General features: G+C 57.7%; 2 protein-coding genes across 2 annotated transcripts in view; one reads left to right on the plus strand and one right to left on the minus strand.

Moving 5' to 3' along the window:
• RXRG (retinoid X receptor gamma) overlaps nucleotides 1-22,931 on the plus strand; it is a 110,162-nt gene that overhangs the window by 7,719 nt on the left and 79,512 nt on the right. Inside the window, exon 2 of the mRNA XM_036272650.1 lies at nucleotides 11,318-11,400. The gene's annotated coding sequence lies outside the window, so the exon portion shown is untranslated. The remainder of the gene's footprint in view (nucleotides 1-11,317; nucleotides 11,401-22,931) is intronic.
• LRRC52 (leucine rich repeat containing 52) lies at nucleotides 12,390-20,610 on the minus strand. Its single transcript, XM_036272651.1, has 2 exons — nucleotides 19,989-20,610; nucleotides 12,390-12,715 (listed from the first exon to the last, which is right to left on the minus strand). The coding sequence occupies exons 1-2, from the start codon at nucleotides 20,608-20,610 to the stop codon at nucleotides 12,390-12,392; spliced, it is 948 nt and encodes a 315-aa protein (XP_036128544.1).

The raw sequence follows: 22,931 nt of genomic DNA on the forward strand, positions 1-22,931 counted from the left end.
GAAACTTTTTTCCAGATATACTCTAGGGAAACTTTTTATGATATGAATGAGGGTTCTGAGTCAGCAGACACTGGTTTTATGTGCATTTGATGAAAAAACAAAACAAACCAGAAGTGAACGTAAAGTGATTCTGATGCAGGAATGACCCTGCTCTGAAGCATCCTGAGCCCAGGGCCTCGCTCTCCGAGTGCTGATGGGAGACACCTCTCCCCCAGTCACCCAGGCATCCTGTGGCCTCCCTCTGCAGCGACAGGCCTCTGGCTATGAGTCCAACCCCTCAGACGGACAGACACACGTCCTGGCTTTTCAGGGGCAGGACTCACATCGGCCTCAGCTTCCTCCACCAGCGCAGCATCCCGGGTGCATGCGTGGCCGCCGAGAGCTGACAAACGCCTCCTTCTGCCCAGGCGGCAGCCGTTCTCTTCTGTTTTCACAGCGGTGCAGACTTTTCCAACATGTCCCTCTTCCTCCCTCTTTGTTAACCTTCCTGATGTTCGTCCTTCCTTCCTTCCTGAAGTCCTGGATTCTCACCAGGCCGCAGAACGCGGCTGGCAGAGGACCTGTTACCCCTCCGCCTTCACCTCTTAGCTGACAGTATTTCTTCCTCCAGGGACATCTTCCTCTTCCACTTTAACCTTACCTGCCTACTTGCCAAATCTTCCCTGAGCCTAACAATTTCAGGCTGTCATATCGCCGGGGGCACCTGTCCCCACCTGGGGGCAGCGATGGAGGTGATGATGATGCGCGGTTTTGTTTTCCTGTCCCAGGGAGCAAACCCTGGAGCTGGTGATCAGCTGCCTGCTCCAGCCCAGCGGGTCCTGCCAGGCCCCAGCAGGTGGGATCTCCCCCAGCGCCCCAGCCCGGTCACTCAGCCTCGGGCATTATTACGTGGCAGCGCCTGATTGGTGGGTTGCTGAGAGCACGTGAGAGAGGGCGGAACCTGTCGGGCAGACTTTCCGGCTGCGCAATCGCAGCTTCGCGAGGCAGCCTGTTGCCCTAACAACCGCGTGAGGTCCTGGCTCGCCAAGGCACAAACGCCCGTTCCTCCAGGAAGCCTTCCTAGATTGACGGAGGGAGGGCCTGATTCAGTTGCCTAATTTCTTCAGCGAGTAGTTACTTTCGTTTGTCAGCCTTAAAGTAAAAAATCCACTTGTCCTGATAGGGGCATGAGAAATACTTATATTTTGTGGCTCAATGTAATTGTTTAAAATAAGTCAACTCTGAGAACGGTGGCAGCCAACCTTTTTCTCGCTTCCTTTTTGTATGAGAAAAACACACACCTTTTCTGCTTTTTTATTTTCTATGCTCGCTAGGCATATTTTGTTATTCTAAGTTCCCCCGTGTGTTTCTTACGAGAGAGGTTACATTCTATCGGTCATTTTTTTTCTCTCTCTTTTTATTAAGATTTTATTCTCTTGGAGTGGTTTTAGGTTTGCCACAAAACTGAGGGGCAGAAGTTTTCTGTGCGCCCTCTGCCCCGCCACGCACAGCCTCTCCCGTTATCGCCAGCCCCACCGGAGGGGTTCATGTCATAGCTCACCTAAGGGTTCCTCTTGGTGGTGTACATTCTGTGGGTTTGGACAAAGTATGTATGTAGTTCAGCAAATAACCCCAAAGCCTTTGGATCGAGCTTGTGAAACAAGCAGGTTGATAGCTGGTTGACCCCAGTTTGGAATTTAAGAGGAAGGAGGAGAGATTTGGGCACGTGAGGTACTGGTTTTCCTCTGTGGCTTTGAAGGCAGTTCCCAGAGATGCCACAGACGTTCTGGGCATGGGGTCTGTCACCTGGAGGTGATATATAGCTTCCCATGGGGACGCCTTGGAAAACCAGTGTGAATCCTGATAACCAGAATCTCTCCTTTTCTGTTCCTTCTCTCTCTTCCCTTTTTGTCCCATTTTCACAAAGGATTTGGGGACGTGGCTTACTTATTACATTCATTTCGATTCAAGCTGCTTTGAAATATGAAAGTATGGAAAGACGGAGTTTATGAGCGGGACTTTAGGCATTGCCCTTTTCTTACCGAAACGGCCAGCGCCGACCACATCCTGTAGTGCTCAGCCTCCAACAGGCTCTCGGTATGTGACTGAAAAAGTTTGTAGATCAAAACAGAGAACATTGAACAAAATATTTTCCTGTTGACTTTGAACTGTTGTTTGGGGAGTAGTTGAAAAACCTTTATTTCTGCCCCTTTGAAATGAGTAGGGATTCCTGATTCTCTCTTTAATTTTTTTCCAGCACCCACGTTCCTAGAATGTAGAGAGCAAACCGCACGGAACGCCAGAGTTTTGGTTTGATTTGGTCCAAGCCCTCGGTTACATTGGCAACTTCCTGCGATTCAACCGAATGTCTGAATAGGAAACCTTTTGCTTACAAATTTGAAGTCGAATCCCTTTTTAAATATATAAACGACCGGCTCCTAATGTATTGATTTTATAAGTTAAGATTTTATCTATTGGGCTTACTTACAGCGGGGCCCACTTAAAACCTCCCAGACTTTCTGGCTTGCACACGTGTGGTATGATGTTCTGACTCGAAATCCAGGAATTCAAGGGCAACTAGAAACCTTTCAGCGTGTCTTTTGCAGCATCAACCACAATCCTCCCTGACAAGTCGGAGGTTACTGACTTTGAAACGCAGCCAGTCGCCGGGAAGCCAGTGCGTATGCTTTCCATGACCCCTGTGAGCTGGCCTGTTTCCTATTAACGGTTTTCCCGGCGTGTTCTGTGCGAGGCAGGGGATGGCGCAGTTCCCTGGTGCGTGTCCAGATCTGCCGCTGTTCTCGCACATTCATTTTCTTGGTGGTGGGTCAACCCAGAGATACCGCGTTCAGAAAAGGGGCTTCTGGAAATTATCATGTTTCAGCAGCAAGATTGTTTCAACATCTGACTATCATTTCCAGCCAGCACCTCGGGTCGGATCCATGGAAAGGATCACACATTGCAGGAATATTGAGCAATGCTGGCGGAACATCCTGGGGAGAGGCACTGTGCACTTTCCCGGGCGTCCCGGGAGACCCCAGGCCAAGGTTATTTTTTACTTCGATTTCCCCCGTCGGGTGTCCTCCTTCCTTTGGAGAGCTGAGGATTAGAGTCTAGTTGAAGGCGAACTTGAGAAATCAATTAGTCCGTCCTCCTCCTGTCTGGAAACAGAACATGAGGGACATGGAGCCTGCGTCCACATTCTTGGGTGAAGCGTTCCTGGGGGGCTCACCCTTGCTCTGGCCCCAGGTCACCGTTGTTCTGAGGGCCCTGCAAGGAGGGACCTCCATGTGGTTGGAAACCATGGCTTGTCACCCTGGGGGGGCCCTGACTGAACCTGTCCTAATCGCTGCTTGGGAACTTGGGACTTGACCTTCAGGAGTTTGTCGCCTGGTAGAACTAGTTTCCACTTGTCCAGGGTTGTTTTGGACAAGATTCGGAAACACCGGCCAGGAAACCCAGGTCCACCTGGAGCTGAACTGCTGTACTCTTACGAGGGACAGTCCGGCTCACGGTGAGATCTCCAGCTTTCAAAGGCATTGAACCAGTTAGGGGTGAACATGCCGTGGTCCCGGGAACACACCTCTGAGGGGGCCAGCGAAGGCGTCATTGTCTTTTTTATTTTATTTTATTCTTTTAAATCCTCACCCAAGGATATTTTTCCATTTATCTTCAGATAGAGTGGTAGGGGGAGAGAGAAACATCGATGTGAGAGGGACAATCGATTGGTTGCCTCCCGCATGACCCCAACCAGGGCCGCGGACTGAACTGCAACCCAGTCCGTGTCCTCGTCCATGAATCGAACCCTTTGCTCTTTGGTCCGAGGGCTGATGCTCTAACTGCTGAGCCAAACCAGCCAGGGTGTCACTGTCGTTAATGTAAGACACGTGAAAGACACGTGAAAGCTCGTGGAGCCCGTGAAGCCACCTGCTGCTTGTATGTAAGTCACACGTGAGCCACACTATTCACGGAATCTGCAGGGTGGAAACTCCGGATGGTTAGCGAACATGTCAGTCACCTGTGCGACACAGGGCCGGAGAAAACCGGGCCTCATCCCTTCCTCACGGGGAGACTCCTGGCTGATAATTACAGCGGCCATAACGGAACCTCGGGTAGAGCCGATTCCGGATTCGTGCCGTGATCTCGTGCTCACTAAGGTACCAAATGCCTTCATTGAGGAACATGTTTGCGCTCCCTGAACCAGCGCCACCCAGTGGAAGTGCAGTGCAGCCACGTATGTGAGTCACATGTTCCAGTGGTCCTGCTAAAAGGTAAAGAGAAACAGCTCTGACCAGTTTGGCTCAGTGGTTAGAGCGTCGGCCTGCGGTCCAGAGAGACCCGGGTTTGGTTCTCGCTAAGGGCACGTACCTCGGTTGCAGTTTGTCCCCGGCCCTGGTTGGTTGTGCGAGTGGCAGCCACTCAATGCCACTCAATGTGTCCCTTTCACGTCGATGTTTCTCTCTCTCTTTCTCTCCCTCCCACTCAACCTGAACAAAAAATGGAAAAATGTCCTCGGGTGAGGATTAAAAAAAAATAAATAAAAAGAAACAGGTGAAATTAATTTTAACAATATTGCCCTGGCTGGTTTGGCTCAGCCGTTAGAGCGCTGGCCCAAGGACCAGAGTCTCAGGTTTGATTCCAGTCAGGGGCACGTACCTCTGTTGTGGTTCGGTCCCTGGCCCCGGTTGGGGTCGTGCGGGAGGCAACCAATCGATGTGTCTCTCTCACATTGATGTCTCTCTCTCTCCCCCCTCCCTCCCACTCTGTCTGAAAATAAATGGAAAAATGTCCTCAGGTGAGGATTATAAAAAAATTTTTTTAAAACAATATGGTTCACTTAACCCAATAGATCCCCAATAGTATCACGTCACCATGTAATCAACATTAGGGTCATGTGAGCTGACTTACATTCCGATCTTCGTGAAGCCAGGGATCGGTGTGTATGTTACATGTGCGGTGCCTGTCCGTTCGGAAGAGCCCGTTGCATGTGCTCAGCAGCCTCAGGTAGCCGGCGACAGCTGAACGGACGCCAGGGCTCAACCGGAGGAAGGCGGAGGACATCCGAGGGGGGAGACGTGGGGCGGAAAAGAGGAAGAAGAAGAGCCCTGGCTGGATAGAGAGAATCCTACCAGGTTTCCCAGACGATTTCCTGTTCCCGCTTGAAACCCAAAGCACCGGCGAGACTGTGGTCAAAGCAAGAAAACCGTCCCATAGACTCACCGTTCGCCACAAACCTGTTCAGCAGCGGGGACAGGCGGGTTGGACGCAGCTGAGTGAGCTCTGGGAGCAGGGCAGACAGAGCCGAGTTCAGACAGTCCCGCTCTGACCTTCTGCCGGCCTGGGGGTGGGTCGGCCGTTCCCACCAGAATGAGGGGCACAGAAGTGACAGCCTGGAGGGTGTTGGTGGGGACCACGTCAGAGCCCTCACGTGGCGGTACCCCCTCAGTCCCGGTCGGTGTGTGGTGTATGGAAGGGCCCGGCATGGGTGCTGAGGTCTTCCTCTTCCTCCATCCGTCTGTCTCAGATTCATCAGGGCACTCGGCCCAAACTTCCTCCCTGTTCAGCTGAGCCAAGGTCCTAGTCTATGGCCCCAGAATCTGTTTCGGCCGCGGCGCCTGCCCCTCGGCCCGCTGTAGTTGTGGCTGTTTCACACATTGGAAATGTGTGGTTGAACCCGGCCGGCGTGGCTCTGGACGGAGCGTCGTCCCATGGACTGAGAGCTCCCGGTTCAATCCCCGGTCAGGGCACAGGCCTGGGTTTCGGGCTCGATCCCCAGGAGGGGGCGTGCAGGAGGCGGCCGATCGATGTTTCTATTGTTCTCTCCCTTCCTCTCTTTCTAAAAGCCAATAAAAACATATTTTTAAAAATACTTAAAAAAAACAAACTTATAGCTGAAACACCACAAATAAGGGTGATAAATTCAGCGACCGCCCGTTCCAGATTCCTGAGAAAGCTCGACCCCAGGCCAGGTGACCAGACCAGCGGGACTTGTGCTGAGGACCGACAGGTGGCAGCATCGGCTAAGCCACTGGTCTCCGAGCCCGTCCACCCCGGGAAGCTCCCTTTTTCCACGCTGTCATCTCTTCATTCCCTCAGCGTGGAAGGGAACTGTCGTCTGTCCAGGACTGAGTCCGGCGTCAGCCCCAACGAGCACTGTGACTCGATCCCACTGGCGTAACAGTCTGAGCAGCGGTCGGGAACCACCAGGCACCGAACCGACTGCTGCCCTGGCTGAACGCTGACCTTGTCCCTCCCGAGAGAGAATCCACTGAGACTCAGGCCACTCAGGGCCGGGACGGGACACCCGAGGCCAGATGCGGACTCTGGCAGATGACGTGTCTGGGGGGCGGCAGGTGGGAGTCCGCTGAGATTCGGTGTTTCAGCGGCTGGTGCCCAGGCTGTGGGTTCGGGGTAGGGAGCCGATTTCTCGCTGATGTTACTGCGGCGTCTGGACTGGGCTCCTGTGAGCCCTCGGAGGGAGCGGCAGCCTGCCCTTTGAGTATCGGAGCAGAAGCTACTGCTTTTCTTCCCCTCGAGCGGCTTCCCCTCCACAACATGAAGGAAGGAGGCGAGCCAGGTCCCCGTTCTTGCCAAAGTGATGAGTTCAAACCGCCGCCCAGCCAGCCCACGGCAGCGCCGCCGCACCCACAGAGCCTTCCTGTCCACCGGGGCCAGCAGGGAGCCCTGTCCTCCGTTCAGCCGTGAGGGTGGCGCTTGGTGACCATCTTCAGGATTTAATACCGTGTTACTGTTCCGCCAGGTGCTCAGCGCCTCCAGTCCCGGGCCCTGGGGTAGAGAAACGCCCGCGCGCTGGTAACAAAGCGTCTTCTCGCCTCTCCACGCCCAGGAGCGTGTTTGCATCCACTCTTCCTGTGGGCGCCACGGTCGCGGAGGCACCCTCGATGGGAGCTCGTGTGGGGTGCACGGGGACAACGGGAGCCCTGACCCCGCGAGGAACAACATCCTGGGGTCAAGCAAGCAGCCGGCCTGGTCTCTGCTCTTAGCCGGGGAGAAGTCCTTATTCTGGGAGAGGTCACTTTGAGGCTGCGTGGGACTCAGCACCGCCCTGGAAAGCTGGTGGCGCTCGGCGTGATGCAGTGGGATCCTCTGCGGGGCTTTGGAAACACCCCTGTCGAGGCTGAGGCCGAGGCGAGGCCGGCGGCCGGGAACTGGGGTGGCCCAGGCAGAGGGGGTCTGTGCAGCCGGCAGGTGTTTTCACTCTGCTGCTCAGGTGCAGAGCGTCGCTCCACCCTGAAGTCAGGTTCCCAGCCCTCCCCCTGCTGAATTGGCTTTGTCTGGAACTACTGGGCCTTCAGCCTGTTTTTCTGGGGTGTCAACAGCACGAACACGTCAGGATCGGTTTGAAGGGAGTGTGGGTGGCCGGGGGTGCAAGCCATGCCTCGGAAGAGACCGTAGACTGCTCGAGACTGCCTTGCAGCCAGCCAGGCTGCTGGGGAAACTCAGCGTGCCTAGGATTTTCCTTGCCCCGCGGCACGGGCACCAACTCAGACAGCTGACAGGGCTCCCCGAGGACGAGGACCTAAAGTATTTATGACTCTTACAGTGTTTCTGCAAGGTGAGCTTTGAGCCGGAGACCTGGGGCCACCGGGAGTCACTGAGGTGAGGAGCTGGTTTGGGGCAGCTGGGGAAGTCCCTCCAGCAGGGAGAGGGTCTCGAGTGTCCTTCCCAGAGAAGAGAAAGGAGGGAGGCCAGGACCTCTGCCCAGGCCCCTGCTTCACCTCATCTGAGATGCTTTGCAGAAGAGTCAGCGAAGCTCTCAGAAGACAGATTTATTGAGGTAGAAGTCGTATACCACGGACTTCCTCTGTCTTAGGCGCGCTCATCAGTGAGGCTGAGTGAATTTACAGGGCGGTCAGCCATCCCCACAGCCCCGTGTGAGACTGTTTCCATCACCCCAGAAAGATCTTTTGTGCCCTGGCCGGTTTGGCTCAGCAGTTAGAGCGTCGGCCTGTGGTCCACAGAGACCCGGGTTCGGTTCCCGCTAAGGGCATGTACCTCGGTTGCAGTGTGTCCCTGGCCCTGGTTGGTCGTGCGGGTGGCAGCCACTCGATGTGTCCCTTTCACGTCGATGTTTCTCTCTCTCTCTCTTCCTCTCTCTCCCTCCCGCTCTATCTGAACAAAAAATGGAGAAATGTCCTTGGGTGAGGATAAAAAAAAAGAAAGATCTTTTGTGCCTGTTTGCAGCCGGCCCTGCTCCCAGCCCAGATCCAGCCGGCCACCGACCGCCGGACCCCGGAGCAGGACAGGTCATGCGGGGCAGGTCCAAGTCCGCCGCCTTTGTTCTCTTCCCAAGTCGTCCCGGCTGCTCTGTGCCCTCTGCCTCTCTACCTGAGCATTGGGATCGCCTTGTCCGCCTCTGCGGAAGGCCCGGCTGGGTTCGCCCCGTGAGCTGTGGGCGTGTCCGTCCGCCCGGGGACCATGCCCACCCCGACCATCTTGAGCTTTCCAGCCACGGAGACGGAGCCTCTGTCCACTCGTGTGACTGTTCTTCCATCTCTCTCAGCGATGATTTGTCGTTTGTGGTGTACTAGCCACGCAAGCAATACTTTGGGGGGTTTATGGGGTCCTGCTAGGGGACCTGGGTTTCCAGTGTATCGCCTCTGCCCCACCTGCCTGGGGAACTCGGCACATGCTTCCCTGGTGGAGGCTGTTCTTCCCCTGGGGTGTGCTGACAGCAACGGCGGGGGTGGGGGCAGCGAGATGGGGACCCTGGGGACCCGGGCACAGGAGGGCGTCAAAGGGAGTGGTGGGGGGGGGGGAGGCAGATCGCCAAGGGCCTTGTGGGGCAATGTAAGGATTTGGCTTTTACTATGCGGTTTCCGGGCTTTGAGTGTTGTAGCTGGTTCTCATTATGTCTCCCCCTCGTTCCCACTCAGCATTGTGTTTTGCGATCCCTTCATGTTGCTAGGCGTCCAGCTAGCCCGTGGCTTGTAACAGTTCCCTCGCACTCTATAAATTCTACCCCCCTTCCCACTCCCGTCACTGCCCGGAACACCGCGCTCGCCCGTGTGTGTTCCATGGTGGGCGCGGGGTCCTGTCTGTGGGCGACGCACCCAGGAGCCAGCGGACCTGCCGGGCGGCGGGGCGGGCGCCTGCTGGCAGTGCCCGATGTCCGAGGCGCCCGCGGGTTCTCGCCGCCCCCCTCCCTGCCACCGGGGGACACTGCCCAGCTTTCCATGTCTTTGCCTAGCTCACAAGCACACGGAGACAGCTGTTGCTTCGACTGACATTTCTCTGAGGACTAAAGAGCGTGAGAACCTGTTTCTGTGCTCGCGGGCTTTTTGAGGTTTCTTCTTTTGTAAATGGCCCATCCATGTCCTTGGCCAGTTTTTCTGTCGGGGATTATTGTGTTTCTCTTTTTGATTTGCAGGAGTTTCTTGTATAGTCTGGAAAATGTCCATAGTTGTTTTCAGAAGGTTGGGTTTAAGGTAGCCTTGGAGATAATAGAGTCTAATCACTCCACTTTTTTTTTTTTTTTATCCTCACCCGAGGACACTTTTGCATTTATCTTCAGAGAGAGTGGGAGGGAGAAAGGGAAGGAGAGAGAGAGAGAAAAACATCAATGTGAGAGAGACACATCGACTAATTGCCACCCACATGACCCCAACCGGCGCCAGAGACAAACTGCAACCGAGGTACATGCCCTTCGTGGGAACCAAACCCGGTCTCTCTGGTCCGCAGGCCGACGCTCCAACCGCTGAGCCAAACCGGCCAGGGCTGAAGTGATTTCTTCCTTTCTTTTTAAATCCTCACCCGAGGATATTTTTCCGTTTATCATCAGATAGAGTAGGAAGGAGGGAGAGAGAGAGAAACATTGATGTGAGAGGGACACACCGACTGGTTGCCTCCCGCATGACCCTGACCCGGGCCGGGGACTGAACTGCCACCGAGGTGCGTGCCCTTGACCAGAATCGAACCCGTGGCTTCGGTCCGCAGGCCGATGCTCTAACTGCTGAGCCACACCGGCTGGGACTGGAATTGGCCCCTCCCCGCTGTCTCGCGTGGAAAGAGGGGGGCCCTTTCCGTGAGGAATGACCGCAGGGGTGAGCAGGGGCTGTTGGGCCGGCCCCCCTTCATCTGCAGGCCCCAGGGCCACCCCGCCTGACCTGCTGGCTAAGACCAGCTCCGGACCCACGGGACCCTTGCCGTGCCTGGAGCCCAGGTGTGATGACCATTCTGCCTTCCCGTCCACCTGGTCACCGACTTACTTCAGGCCTGTGTCTCCTCCTGCTTGAGCGGTGCTTCTCACACTTAGCGTGGTTCACCCAGAGACCACGGTACAGCACAGGGCACGCCCCCCAAGACCCTGGAGAGCTTTATTAGCCACCTGACTGGCCTGGCCCTCTGTCTCCTCCTGGGGTCACATCAGCCTGTTTCCCGGCGGAGGGGGTGCCCTGTGCACAGCTCCGGCCCCCACAGTCCGCCGGCGGTGCTCCCTCTGCGGCACCCCTGGCTTTTCAGCATCGCGGCCAGACATGGCCTCTGCCGGAAGCCCTCGCGGTGCCTGTGGAGGAAGCAGCAGGAGGGCTCCCCTGGCCGGCGCTCGGGGTGGACACCCCTGTGCACGGGTTAGGGACGCCTCGGGCAGGCGGCTGCGCTGTGGCCCGGCAGGTCTTCTCCATCTTTTTAAAGAACACTCGCTCTCGCCACATGCACACCGTTTATTCGAGGAGCTGCGGCCCCACAGCGCGGGCTCCGGGAGCGTCGTCCACCCTCCTCTTCCAGGTCCTCGCCTAGATGTAGGCGCCCGAAAGGCTGTGGGACGCCCTCGACCTCGTCAAAAAAGGTGCTTGTCTTGTTCCTTGTTGCTTTTTCTGTCTCAGGCTCCATCTGTGGACTTTCCAGGCAGAGAATGACCCTCCGGCCCTGCCCGCGGCCGGTGCCCCTTCCCGCACCCGTGTTCCGTCGCTCGGCCTGCTGGACAGCGGCTCGAGGGGGCTTTCCCTGCGAGTCAGAGCGAGGTGCTCTCCTTAGCTCTGCCCCCTCCCCCTCCGGTCACTCAGGGGATTGTGTCCCTGTCCCTCCCCTGTGGCTCCCGGAGCAGTGCAGCAGCGCAGGGCCCCCGGCTTCCTGGCAGCTCAGGACCACCGTGAGCTCTCTGGCGCACACGTGCAACGCTCATGCCCAGGGCTCTCGAGTGCAGGGTCGCAGGGGACAGTTCGAGCTCCTTGTCATGGTGGGCGAGACACCTTTGTCTTCCCAGCGCTCAGACTGCATCTGCTGGCCATGAGGCGGGGGCCACAAGAGATGTGAACAGGTGACACGTGTCATTTCCTGGCCCAGAGCTGTGTGCTCACAACATCTGTCTCCTCCGCAGGGGACCTCCGAGGACCCTGGTTCAGGGGTCGGAGCTACGGAGGGAGGAGGCTGCCCTGCCCGCCTCGGACTCCACGCCTAGAGGTAAGTCTGCGCGGTGCTGACCGACGGAGTTCGGGTTTGTCCGGCCTGGCCTGTCCGAGCCTGAGCAGCAGGGGCACTGAGCCCCGCAGGGCCCCGCCACCCTTCGCTCTCTAACCATCTCTCTCCTCCTCCGTCCCTTCGATCTGGATCCCGGCTCTGGCGGCCGGCGGGTCCTCGAGCCGGGCCACCCTGCCTGTCCACGGCCACTCCGGTCAGCAGCTCTCGGTCACAGAGCACAGGCCTGGGGGGCAGGCCCCGGGGTCCAGCTGTGGTTCTGTCTCCTGTCAACTCTGTGGCCCTGAGCTGGTTACATGGCTTCTCTGAGCTTCAGAAAACAAGACTAGCAACGGCCACCTGACCCGGTTGTTGAGGGCTGACCCCGTGAGAACCGCTGTGTGACGTGGGTCCCGGGCCGGGCATGTGGGAAGGACCCAGAAAGTGGGGGCACCTCTGTGGGCCTCCCCCCTTTCTTCGGTGCCAGGCTCATGGGACCTGCTGTTGGTTATGTCTCCAGACACCTCAGGTGGGGCAGCTTTGTGTGAAGGGGGACGGTGGGCTGGGGGAGGCTGTGCTGCTGACCATTTGGGGGGCCTCCGCCCGGCGCCATGAACTGGGGTGAATGTGAAGGGACGATGTGGTCGCCAAGGTGGCGAGGTTGTCAGTGTCAGCTCTGTGTCTGGCATGTTCTTCGTTGGACTCATTTCACTCTGGGTCCCTTCAGTCATTCCCTCTTGGGGGAGCGCATCTTCCTCCTGCATTTCTGGGTCCCCTCCCTCCGTGCTTCGCGGTGGCTCCCTCTGTACCAGACGCTGCAGCAGCGATTCCGGACTGCGGCCGTCCCGCCGAGCCCACAGAGCGCCGGGGCAGGTGGAGCGGGGAAGGACCAGCCCGGGACTGGCCACAACTTTTCTTTCTCTAACAGGCTCCAGCCCCAGCCAGCTCCGAGGGGGAAGGGCGAGGGGGAGGGTGGGGCCCGGGAGCGTCCGGGGCTAAATCAGCTTCGGGAAGCCGTCCTGGCCCGGGTCCAACTTACTGTGGAAAATGCGCCTGCCGACCTCCACCCGCTGCCCTTGCTCGTCCTCGTCCTCCGCCTCGCTCGACCTGCGCCGGGCGCTCTGGTAGATCACGGCGCACATGCCCGTGAGCCAGGCGGCCACGGTGCCCGCCGAGAAGATGCAGAAGCCGATGAGCAGCAGGAAGACGTAGTCCTGGCTGTCCAGGTGCGTGACGCACATGTACCGCAGCGGGTTCCCCACCTGCTCCACGGGCCAGCCGGCCAGCTCCGCGGGCTCCATGCACGTGGCGTTTGGCGCATCTGGAGGGAAAACACAGTGGGCAGAAGGGTGAAACCCCAGCGTCCTGAGAGGCTGCCTGGACCCTGGCTACTCCAGCTGTGGTCTGTGGGCATCGCTTGGACTTCGTCAGAAATGCAGCATCTCAGGCCTCCCCGCCCTCCTGAGTCGGAACCTGGGTCTTCGTGAGCCCCCCGGTGATCTGTGGACACAGGGAGGTTTGAGGAGCACCGAGCCCCGGACCGCGTCTGCCCCAGGCTTAGCTTCGTTCAGTCACCTCCTGAACATGGGCTTTGCTCTGACGGTCTGTGAGGATCGAGAGACCACAGCAGGCACGGGAGGTTCCGGAAGCTTGGCAAGGTCGCACGGACATGCCACAGCCCGCCACCGAGGTTCGCCATCTCCCTCCCTCCTGGGGATCCCACCTGTCTCTTCCCTACACTTGTGCCTGAGCCCGGCCAGGGACCACGAAGGCCACCCAGATCCCTGGAGAAGCCTACTGTGCACCCCCAGCCCAACCCGGAGAAATGAGTGGGGAGAGCGAGCCACTGGGGAGCAGCCCGGCCCGTCACACGACCCGCACGAGTCTTCAGTCCTTTGTAGCAGCGACTCAGCGGTCTGGCTCCTCTGAGTCTCACCCCCGCCACCACATCAAGCCCCTTGGACTTCAGAATAGAACAGAAAAAAAAGTGGACTCTGGGGCCAGGGCTTAAGTCCGGAGTGTCAGGTACTGATTTTGTACACGTTGGAGGGATACCCAGTTTGCTCCCTGAACCCCATGTTCTCATTCGAGACACGCAGAGGATGACACCTCTCAGCTGTGCTGAGGGTGAGCTGCGGGGTGGGTCCCCCAGCGTCACACTAAGAGGCTCACAGTCCAGGCCAGACCAGGGATGAAATTAGCCACTCCGAACACCCTAATGGCAGCCAGGACGTACCAAGTCCCAGGGACAGCTAAGTGACATGCAAATGTTACTTAATGCTCAGCCCCCCCCCCCCCCGCTCCCCGAACCTCGTCCTCTTGCTTCTCACCGAAGGGAACAGACTCAGAGTGTTTGGGATCTTGAAGGTTCCAGACACCCTGCCGGGTCTGGGCAGGAGACCGAAGACGGAGCTGGCTGAGCGACTCGGCGTGTTTGGCAGAAGCAGGAGACACACCAAAGCTGGCATGAGAGAAGCTTCCCCTAAGGTTCGGGGAGAAACTCCAGACCCCATGAGGGCGTCGAGCCCCTCGGTCAAGCAAGTGCGGGGACTCTGGCTGGAACACTGGCGTCAGCTGGTGCGCCCAGGTCCCGTGCGGGCTGGACCTGCCCCTGCGCCTGGCCCCTGGTCTCCAGTGAGTGACATCAGCACAGGGTTGTGACACCCTTGGTGGTAACAGGGATGGAGAAGACCCTCTCCAGACTGAGTGTGGACATGGGCCCTGGGGCGCCCGCCCAGGGGAGGGGAGGGGCTGGGGCCGAGGGCCTCCCTCCAGGTTGTCAGGGGCAGGGACACGTGCCCCCCTAGCCTGTTTCGGGGACTCCGGGCTTCGGCCAGGGGGCCCGCAGGTGGGGTTGGTGAGGAGCAGCGGGGCCCCTGGCAGGAGAGGATGGTCACCTGCTGAGATGCGGAGACATCTGGGGCACAGAGGGGTGTGCCCCAGAACGGAACTGGGATTCGGGGGTTCCGGGTGTGTGTGGGGAGTGGGGGAAGGGTTATCCAGTCTATTTGTAAAAAGAGCCGGCTTTAGCTGGGGACTTGGGCGCAGAGCGGAGACGGAACACGACGCGCCCCTGTTTTGGAGCCTGAGAGCAGCAATGGGGCGATTTCAGGCTGTTCCTAAGTGCGGGGTGGTGGGGGGTCTGGGCTTTTCTGCCCCCCCCATCTCGTCACCACTGAGGTGCCAGCCGAGCCTCCCGGAAGTCCCCGTGCCCACCGTTTCCCAGCTCTGGTCCTCCTGGCACAGCCTGGGGATTTCCCTCGGGCACACACAGCCCTTCCCCCCAGGCCTGTGGTTCCGAGCACGCCCCCCCCTCTGCCTGCGGGCCTCTGATGACCTCCAGGGAGCCTGCCTGGCCTTCTGAGCCCCAGGCACCGCCGCCACTGCTCAGCCGCCCCAGCTTCAGCCCCATCAGCGCCCCTCCCCCGATGCATCATGCCCTGTGGCTGCTGCTGTGCCGGTGCCCTGCCCCGTTTTCCGCCATCAGTTCCTTCCTGTCCTTCAGGGTCGAGTGGAAACGCATCTACTCCCAGGAGCCCTTCCCCAGCCGCGGCCCCGTCGCTCCGAGGACAGGTGACTGTCCACCCACCGCTGGGCTTTTCTTTCTGTCACCCCGTGGCCCCTGTCGCGTGCTCCCTGGCGCAGCGGTTATTTCCCAGGGAAGGGGGTGCTTTTCTACCCCGCAGGGCTGACTTTTGTCTCGTGTTATCCAGGTCTGCCCGCCATCCTTCTGTTAATAAGAGCTACCATTCACAGAAAGAATGAGTTAATTTTTAAACGTTTGGGGATTCAATACTAATTTTTTTTTAAAAAAATTTGCATTCCTTTTGAGTGATGGGAACATCCCCCCCCCCCGCCAATTTTTATTAATTTAGTTTTGTTACAGATGCTAATGTTTTTATTATTGAATTCTAGTTTAATTCTACTGTGGTCAGAGACATACTGTCTGTGATTTCAATCCTTTGAAATTTCTTGAGAATTTGCTTTATGGCTGAGCATAAAGCCAGTTGCAGTAAATTTGGCGTGCCTCCTGAGAAAGCGGTGTCTTCTGTCTTTGTGGGTCCGTTGTTGTGAAGGTGTCATTTAGGTTGTGGTTTTATAGTGCTCTTCTTGTTCTTCATTGACGTTTGATTTTTTTTGTGACGTTTCATTGACTTTTTCAGAGCTGTTGTCTTTGTTGCTATTAGCCTCTTAGTTGTCTATTCGTTACTGAGGGAAATGTGTTCAAACCACTCGTGAAGGGGTGCACCTGCCTACTTCTCCATGCAGCTCTGTCTAGTTTTGCTTTACGTATTTTGGAGCTAAGTTATTAGATGCCTAGGAAGTTATAACTGTCACCTCTTTCTGGGGCATCTACCCTTTCCTCATGGAGCCTTTTCTCATCATCTCGAGTGATCTTCTCGCCTTCGAGCCTACTTTGCTGACAGTAGGAGGGCCCTGTCGGATGTCTTCGAGCTGGGGTTCACATTGTATGTCCTTGCTCATATTTAATCTTTCCACCTTCCTAACTTAAGATACATTCTTGTGCCCTGGCCGGTTTGGCTCAGCGGTTAGAGCGTCGGCCTGCGGTCCAGAGAGACCCGGGTTCGGTTCCCGTAAGGGCACGTACCTCGGTTGCAGTTTGTCCCCGACCCTGGTTGGTCGTGCGGGTGGCAGCCACTCGATGTGTCCCTTCACGTCGATGTTTCTCTCTCTCTCTCTCTTCCTCTCTCTCCCTCCCACTCTACCTGAACAAAAAATGGAAAAATGTCCTCAGGTGAGGATAAAAAAAAAAAAAAAAAGATACATTCTTGTAAACAGCGTGGAGCTGGGTGTTGCTCTCCATCTAGTCTAGCAAACCTAGAATCAGCCCATTAACATTCATGTTCGACCGATACATTTAGATGCATTGTTTCTGTTCATGCCTCTTATTTACATCCCTCTCTCTCTACTTTGTTGCCTTCTGTTCTGTTGTGTCATTTCCTTTTCTTGAGCATGTCTTTTTCCTAGCCGGAGAGGATGACTGCAGAGATTACAGACGCACCTGCTGGTCCTAGAGGGCCCGATAGGTGCTGGCTAGCTTTACAAAACCAACCTCTACCCCGGACCCCGCACCGGGTAGTTGGAGTTATCCCCCGGCTCCAGAAGGAATAAGCTGGGAATGAGTCCCTGTCTCCTCACTTGATTGCCTTGCCCCTGGCGAAGAGCGGCGGGTACGGTTGTGTCAACTGCAGTGCAGGACCAGAGCCTCCGTTGACGTCACAGACGCGTGACTCGGCCCATGTAATCCCTCCCTCGGCCCTACCCCGTGGGTCCAGGGCATTCGCCCTAGTTAAAGCCCCAGGTATAATTACAGGCGTCATTAATGTTTAAATTCTTCCTGCAAATCGTTCCTAGGGAAACATAACCTACCCCTTGTTTATTTCCACACGTAGCACCCCGCTCATAGGTAGAAACCGGTGCCAGAGTCAGAGACTTGGAGGGGCGAGAGTTTCTGGGGCCCAGAGCCACACACCCCTTGGTGCTGGGGTCTGGGAAGACTCCCTTTAAGAAAACTAGCCTGGCCCTGGCCGGTGTGCCTCAGCGGTTAGAGCTTCGGCCTGCGGTCCAGAGAGGCCCGGGTTCGGTTTCCGCTAAGGGCACGTACCTCGGTTGCAGTTTGTCCCCGGCCCTGGTTGGGTCATGTGGGTGGCAACCACTCGATGTGTCCCTTTCACATCAGTGTTTCTCTTTCTCTCTCTCTCTCTCTCTCTCTCTCTCTCTCTCTCTCTCTCTCTCTCCCTCCCCCACTGTATCCGAACAAAAAAATGGAAAAATGTCCTCGGGTGAGGATTAAAAAAAAAAAAAGAAAGAAAACCAGCCTGAACCCAGTGGTGGGGAGGAACTACTCATTTTCCTTGGTCTGCAGAAGGGACACCGTTCTGGGGTCTGCTGTGGGTTCCCAGGGCTTGGCTCCCGGAGGAGCAGGCTGCTCTGAGCCCTGTACCAGCTGGGCCAAGTGGGGGGTCACATCTCAGGGTACACTGCCTCTTCCCCAGAAAGTCACCCGCAGTCCTTCACAGCCGTCCCCGCCACCTCACTGCCCCCCCTGAGGTTGCTGCCCTCTGCCAGTGGCACCCCTAACTGTGTGACCGTAGCCTCTTCTCTAGGGACACCCTCTCGCCTGGGACCCTGCGTGCTGACCACTAGCTTCCTCTCGCTTCGTCTAAGGGCAGTGTGTTCCCGGGTGGGTCCTTGGACGGCCAGCGAGAAGGGGCCTTAGGGGTGTCTCACGCCTCTCCCTCAGCTCAAGGACCGAGGGGACGCGGAGAGGCCAATGACCTGCTGGAGTCACACCTGGGCGTTGCTGGGCTAGCACAGCGCTGTCTGGCTCCCAGCTCGGTTTCTCTCTCTGGTGGCTCTAGGTTGTCTTGTTAAAGACAGGAATTGTGACGTCGTCCTCTGTGAGCCAAGCACCCTGACAGCTTGGCCACCTGATGGACACACAGGGTCCCAGGCGAGAGGGTGTCCCTAGAGAAGAGGCCACGGTCACACAGTTAGGGGTCCCGTTGGCAGAGGGCGGGGTGTGGGTTGAATGGTTGCAGCATGTCCCACGGCACTGGGCGGGACTCCTCAGCAGGCGACGTTGACGGGGGCCCTGAGCGGTGCGGGAGCCCCCAGCCATTCGCGTGGCTGTGTAGCGGAGTTGGAATGAAAATGGAAAATTAGTTCCTCAGTCCCACTGGCCCAGTTTCCAGAGCCCAGGGGCCCCCGTGGCTGCTGCTTGGACAGCTTGGATCTAGGCGGTCTCCAGGGGGTAGCACAGGAGGGCCTGGGGGGGATGCGGGAGGCCAGGTCCTCCTGCCCAGGGGCCGAGTGCCAGCCCAGCGCCCTGCGAGGCGCCCGGCCGCCCTGTGCGGGCAGCCACACTGCAGCTCACCTCCGCGTAGCACGGGCACCTGGAAAATTCCAGTCCGGCCGGAGCGAGCCCTCCTCCCTGTGGCCTCTGCCGGAAAGGGGGACACGAACACCTGAACCCGGAGGAGGATCGTTTTCAGTGCGTCTGGTCACCGTCTCGTCAGAGGGTCTCGTTAGATAAGACCTTCGGGAATCGCATCCAAGTTCCGAGTCCTGCGCAGTGCAGCGCCCCGAGAAAGCTGACGAATAGCACCCTCTGCGGCTCCCTGGGGGCGACCTCAGCCGAGACGGGACACAGGAAAGACACAGTGTTGCCCCTGTGCCTTCCTTGTGTGACCTTGGCTTCCTTCAAGGTTGCACAGTGTTGCAGAATGATCTCAGCTCATTGGATTTCCCAAGAATCCCCTCCTCCCTCTGATACGGGAACTGATAAAGGTTTGAGGCGCCGGTGTCTTTCTGGCCAGGAGTTCACATGTTTCTGCAGGGTCCTCTTCAGGATTTGCGTTCAGGTTTTGTTCTCCAGGGTCTGAACTCCTGTGTCCATAATGTCCAGGTCCCCAGCCTCCTCCAGGCGCCCTGTGCCATTTCCTCAGGGTGACAGCCCTGGGCCTGTCGTTGACCTCTCCCACCCTCCTGCGTCCCCACAAGCAGCTCCATCGTCGGGTGTCCCGGACAGGTACACCGTCCTCAGTTGCAGGTGTGTGAGTCTACCTGCCGCCCAGAGCTTGTCCCGCCCACCTGCCCGAAGTCCCTTAGAGCCTCCGTCTTCCCCCCTCGGCTATGGAATTGCTACGGTGTCCTGGCTTAACACGGGTGTTCTCATCTCCCCTTACAACGGCCCTGGGGAGGTTGCTCTATTCTTACATCTGTCTGGAAGGTGAGGGGCGAGGCGCTGGGGTGCTCCAGGGGCCATGGCAGGAGGGTGGGGCAGTGGGCAGAGGGGCAGCGACGGGCTTGGAAATCCGCCACGTGAGACTCGAGACTCTGCCTGCGAGATGGCAGCCTCCCCGCGGGACACGGTGGGCGCTGCGGACGGAGGAGCTACCTTATCAGGGCCCCCCCTCCCCCCGCACCCTCGCTCGCGGCCAGGTGCTCGCGTGCCCCCGGAGGAGCTACCTTATCAGGGCCCCCCCCTCCCCGCACCCTCGCTCGCGGCCAGGTGCTCGCGTGCCCCCGGAGGAGCTACCTTATCAGAGCCCCCCCCCCCCCGCACCCTCGCTCGCGGCCAGGTGCTCGCGTGCCCCCGCGCCCAGCCAGCTTCCCCTCCACACGCGCTGCTGGGAACGGTGGGCCGTGCTGAGATCCGACACTTCCAGCCACTGAGCTGAATAGTTTCCCGATGCCCTCCGGTGTCCCTGGTCCTTCACCGTTTCCACACACAGCGCTTTCTGTTGCCATGACACCCTGTATGTTTGGTAATGTCATCGTCCCCACTTTATGGGTCAGGAAGCTGAGGCTCAGAGACACTGGGACTTTCCCAAGGGAAAGGGCTGAGTTTAGGACTAGAACTCATCTCTTGGAATTCCCTTCCAGAACGTTCCTACTATGCCCTATTGCCTCTCCCGTCAGCCCAGGGTGGCCTGCAGGGCCCTAGGGGCTCCTTTCAGTCAGTGGCGCCCGGATGTCCCTCCCACCCTGCCTGCCCCTCAACTCCCCTTGTCTGGAGCCATGGCTCCGACCCCACCACCCTCCCCTCCCCCTCCCCACCATGCCCTCACCTGGGTGGCTCAGGTGGGACACTATTAAGTAGATGGTGAAGTCCAGGAAGGAGCAGTTGCATTTCCAGGGGTTCCCACTCAGGTACAGGGTCTGGAGTGTCAGGAGGTTTTGGAAGGCGCTGGGGTCCAGGGTCTGCAAGCCCGTGTTCCTGAGGTCCAGGTGCCTCAGAGAGCTGGTGTTGGCAAAGGTGTACTTGTTCAGAGACAGCAGGTGGGGGTTGTTGGAGATGTTCAGCTGCACCAGGTTGCTGAGCGGGGAGAAGCTGAACGGGGAGATGGAGGTCAGGTTGTTGGTGCTGAGGTCCAGGTAGATGAGTCTGAAGACCCCGATGAAGGTGTAGTCCATCACCTCGCGGATCTGGTTGTTCCGAAAGTCCAAGTAGACGAGGTCACTGAGGAGCCCCAGGGTCAACGCTGGCACGAAGGTGATGTTGTTATTGTTCAGGTACAGCCTGCGGGTGCTCAGGGGCATGTCCAGGGGGAACTCCGTTAACTGTGACCCCGTGCACACCACCTCCTGGGCTTGACACTGACAATTCTTTGGACACTTGGACCCCGACACCAGTCCCAGTCCAAAGGAGAAGAGTAACCAGCGGGGCCCGGGGCCTGAAGCAGGGGACATAGTAGGAAGCCACCGTGGGGCTGTTCTCTTTCCCGAAGGAGGTTCTGTCCCTCTGCAGGCTGCACAGGGCAGGTGGGGGGAGGGGCGTGGAAAGAACCGTACCTCTTGCTGTGCGCAAGATGACTTTCCGTTACAGGAGAACGGAGCAGAGCTGCAAGGGGAGGCCCAGGGCCCGCCGCCCGCCCGCCGCCCGCCCGCCCGCCGTGAGGGCTGGCTCGGCCGCCCCTGGAAGCCTGCCCGCTTGGCGGCTCTCAGAGGTCTCGCCCTCGCCCCGCGTTTGCAAGGGGAGCCAGGGCAGAGCCCGTGGCGACGAGGTTGCCAGTTGACCCCTTTGTGATGTCAGCAGCCTCAGGAGACTGCCGGGCAGAGGGCGGAGGTCCTGCCTCTCCTGGGGAGTGAGGGGTGTGTGTCTGGGTAAGCGGCTGTCCCTGGGGGAGCAGTGTGCGTGTGTGTGTGTGTGTGTATGCGCACAGGCGTGTGCCAGCTCCCCACGGCCCAGGATTAGGTTACCTGGGACCCCCTGACCCACGGGCTGTGTCGTGGATGGATCGTGGAAGTCTCCAGTCCAACTCCCTGCTTTCCTGATGTGCAAAGTAACTTACGGTTTCTTCCTTGGGTCTTGAGTTTAGAGAGGTGTCACTTTGGGGTGTTGTCTGGAGAAGGTGGGGGAAGGGGCACCTCCTTTGTAATGAGCCCAGGTCCTCCAAGACCATTCCTAGTTAGCAAACAGCACCGTCTGCGTCCGCCATATAGGTGTGTGCTGGGGCTTTGAAAAGCCATTTGAACAAGGGCCAGCTACTCCTCTTAAAACGAAACCCAAATGTATTAGAAACATCCGAGTGCGAAGATGGGAACTATTTCTTACCGTCTGAATTCTCCCAGGACTTTGAAAACAGTGAGCGCTTCTCGCGTGAGCTTCTGTTCATGAACCACCTGCCAGGTGTCGGGAGGGGCGTGGGAGGGGTGGCGAGGAGAGGGCCTAAGGGTTAGACTGTCACCCACTCAGGAAAATAGGCTTTCATTCTTTAAAACGATATCGAGCTTAGCTGTGATTATTAATAAAGTAATGAGAGCTATACTTAGCTCAGGACCGTGTCTGGCACCTGGTGGGTAATACATATTTATTGAGGGGCTGATGCGTGAATGTCTCTGGTGGTTTGTTTCTATTCCAGCTGCTCTGCCAGGAGAGAAATTAATAAACTCCAGTGGGTCTGTGGCTGGGCAGCCAAGCCTGATTGTGTTTACTCTCTAGCATTCCTCGGGTGACTGGCCGGGAATTAAGAGGATGATTTAGGAGTGTTTACCAAATGGAAGGGACCTTATTTAAGTGGAAAATGCAAACACTTAAAATAATGACCCAGATGATAATTGCACTGATTGAAGCAGGGCCTGTTGATAGACACCCTTTCCCTCTAATTAAAATGAAAGTTCCTTCTGGATCTTACATGATTGCCCAGGGAGCAGGATTGATTTCCGGGGCTCCCGTGGGTCCCCGGGCGGCTGGGCGAGGCTGTGGTTCGGTGGCCGGTGGTAGGGATGCTTTCCTCGGGTGGGTGGTGGGCTCTGTTGGTTGTCTGTCTACTTTTTTATAAATTGAATTTATTGGGGTGACTTTGGTTAATAAAGTCGTATAGGTTTCAGGTGTACGGTCCTTTAATACGTCATATATATAGTGTGCGTATACCACCCCAAGTCGTCTCCTTCCATCACCGTGTGTCCCGCCTCACCCTGTCCTACCTCCCCCACCCCCTTCCCTCTGGTCGTCACCACGCTCCTGTCTGTCTGTGAGGTCTGTCTTTTTCTGTTGCTTACTCCTCGGTTGTCTGTCTCCTCCTGATGAGCGCTGATGGCTGCCCGGCCTGCCCAGGCTCACAGGGCGATTTTACTCACAGCCCCCCTTCCCTGTCCACCTGTCTCCCTCTGACGTCCTTTCCTCGGGGAGCCGTGTCTCCAGGTCACCCCGTTTAACTTCCAGCCTCCTCCCGTCGACGCGCTTTCTCGAGACAGCAGCCCCAGGCTCAGGCTCCCGTCTGGCCAGATACTACGAGAACTTCCGCTTGGCAGAGCCTCAGATGGGCAGAGCACACCTGGGTTCCTGACCCACGCCGGCCCGTGTCTCTGTCCCCGGCACGGGGGTGGTCACCCTCACGGACGCCCTTCGCTGGAGGGCTGTGTGTGGTCCTGCGGTCTGAACCCCCCGGGGGGCTCTGCAGCTTTGCCGGTTCAGCCCAGATCCTGAAAGGTTTCTCGTCGTGATATCGAGGGAAATGTGTTAAATGGAGACTGGATGGACCAGACGGGAGGAAGGACAGTGTAGCCCT

Source organism: Molossus molossus, unplaced genomic scaffold, assembly GCF_014108415.1.
Source record: "Molossus molossus isolate mMolMol1 unplaced genomic scaffold, mMolMol1.p scaffold_m16_p_20, whole genome shotgun sequence".
NCBI classification, from domain to species: Eukaryota; Metazoa; Chordata; class Mammalia; order Chiroptera; family Molossidae; genus Molossus; species Molossus molossus.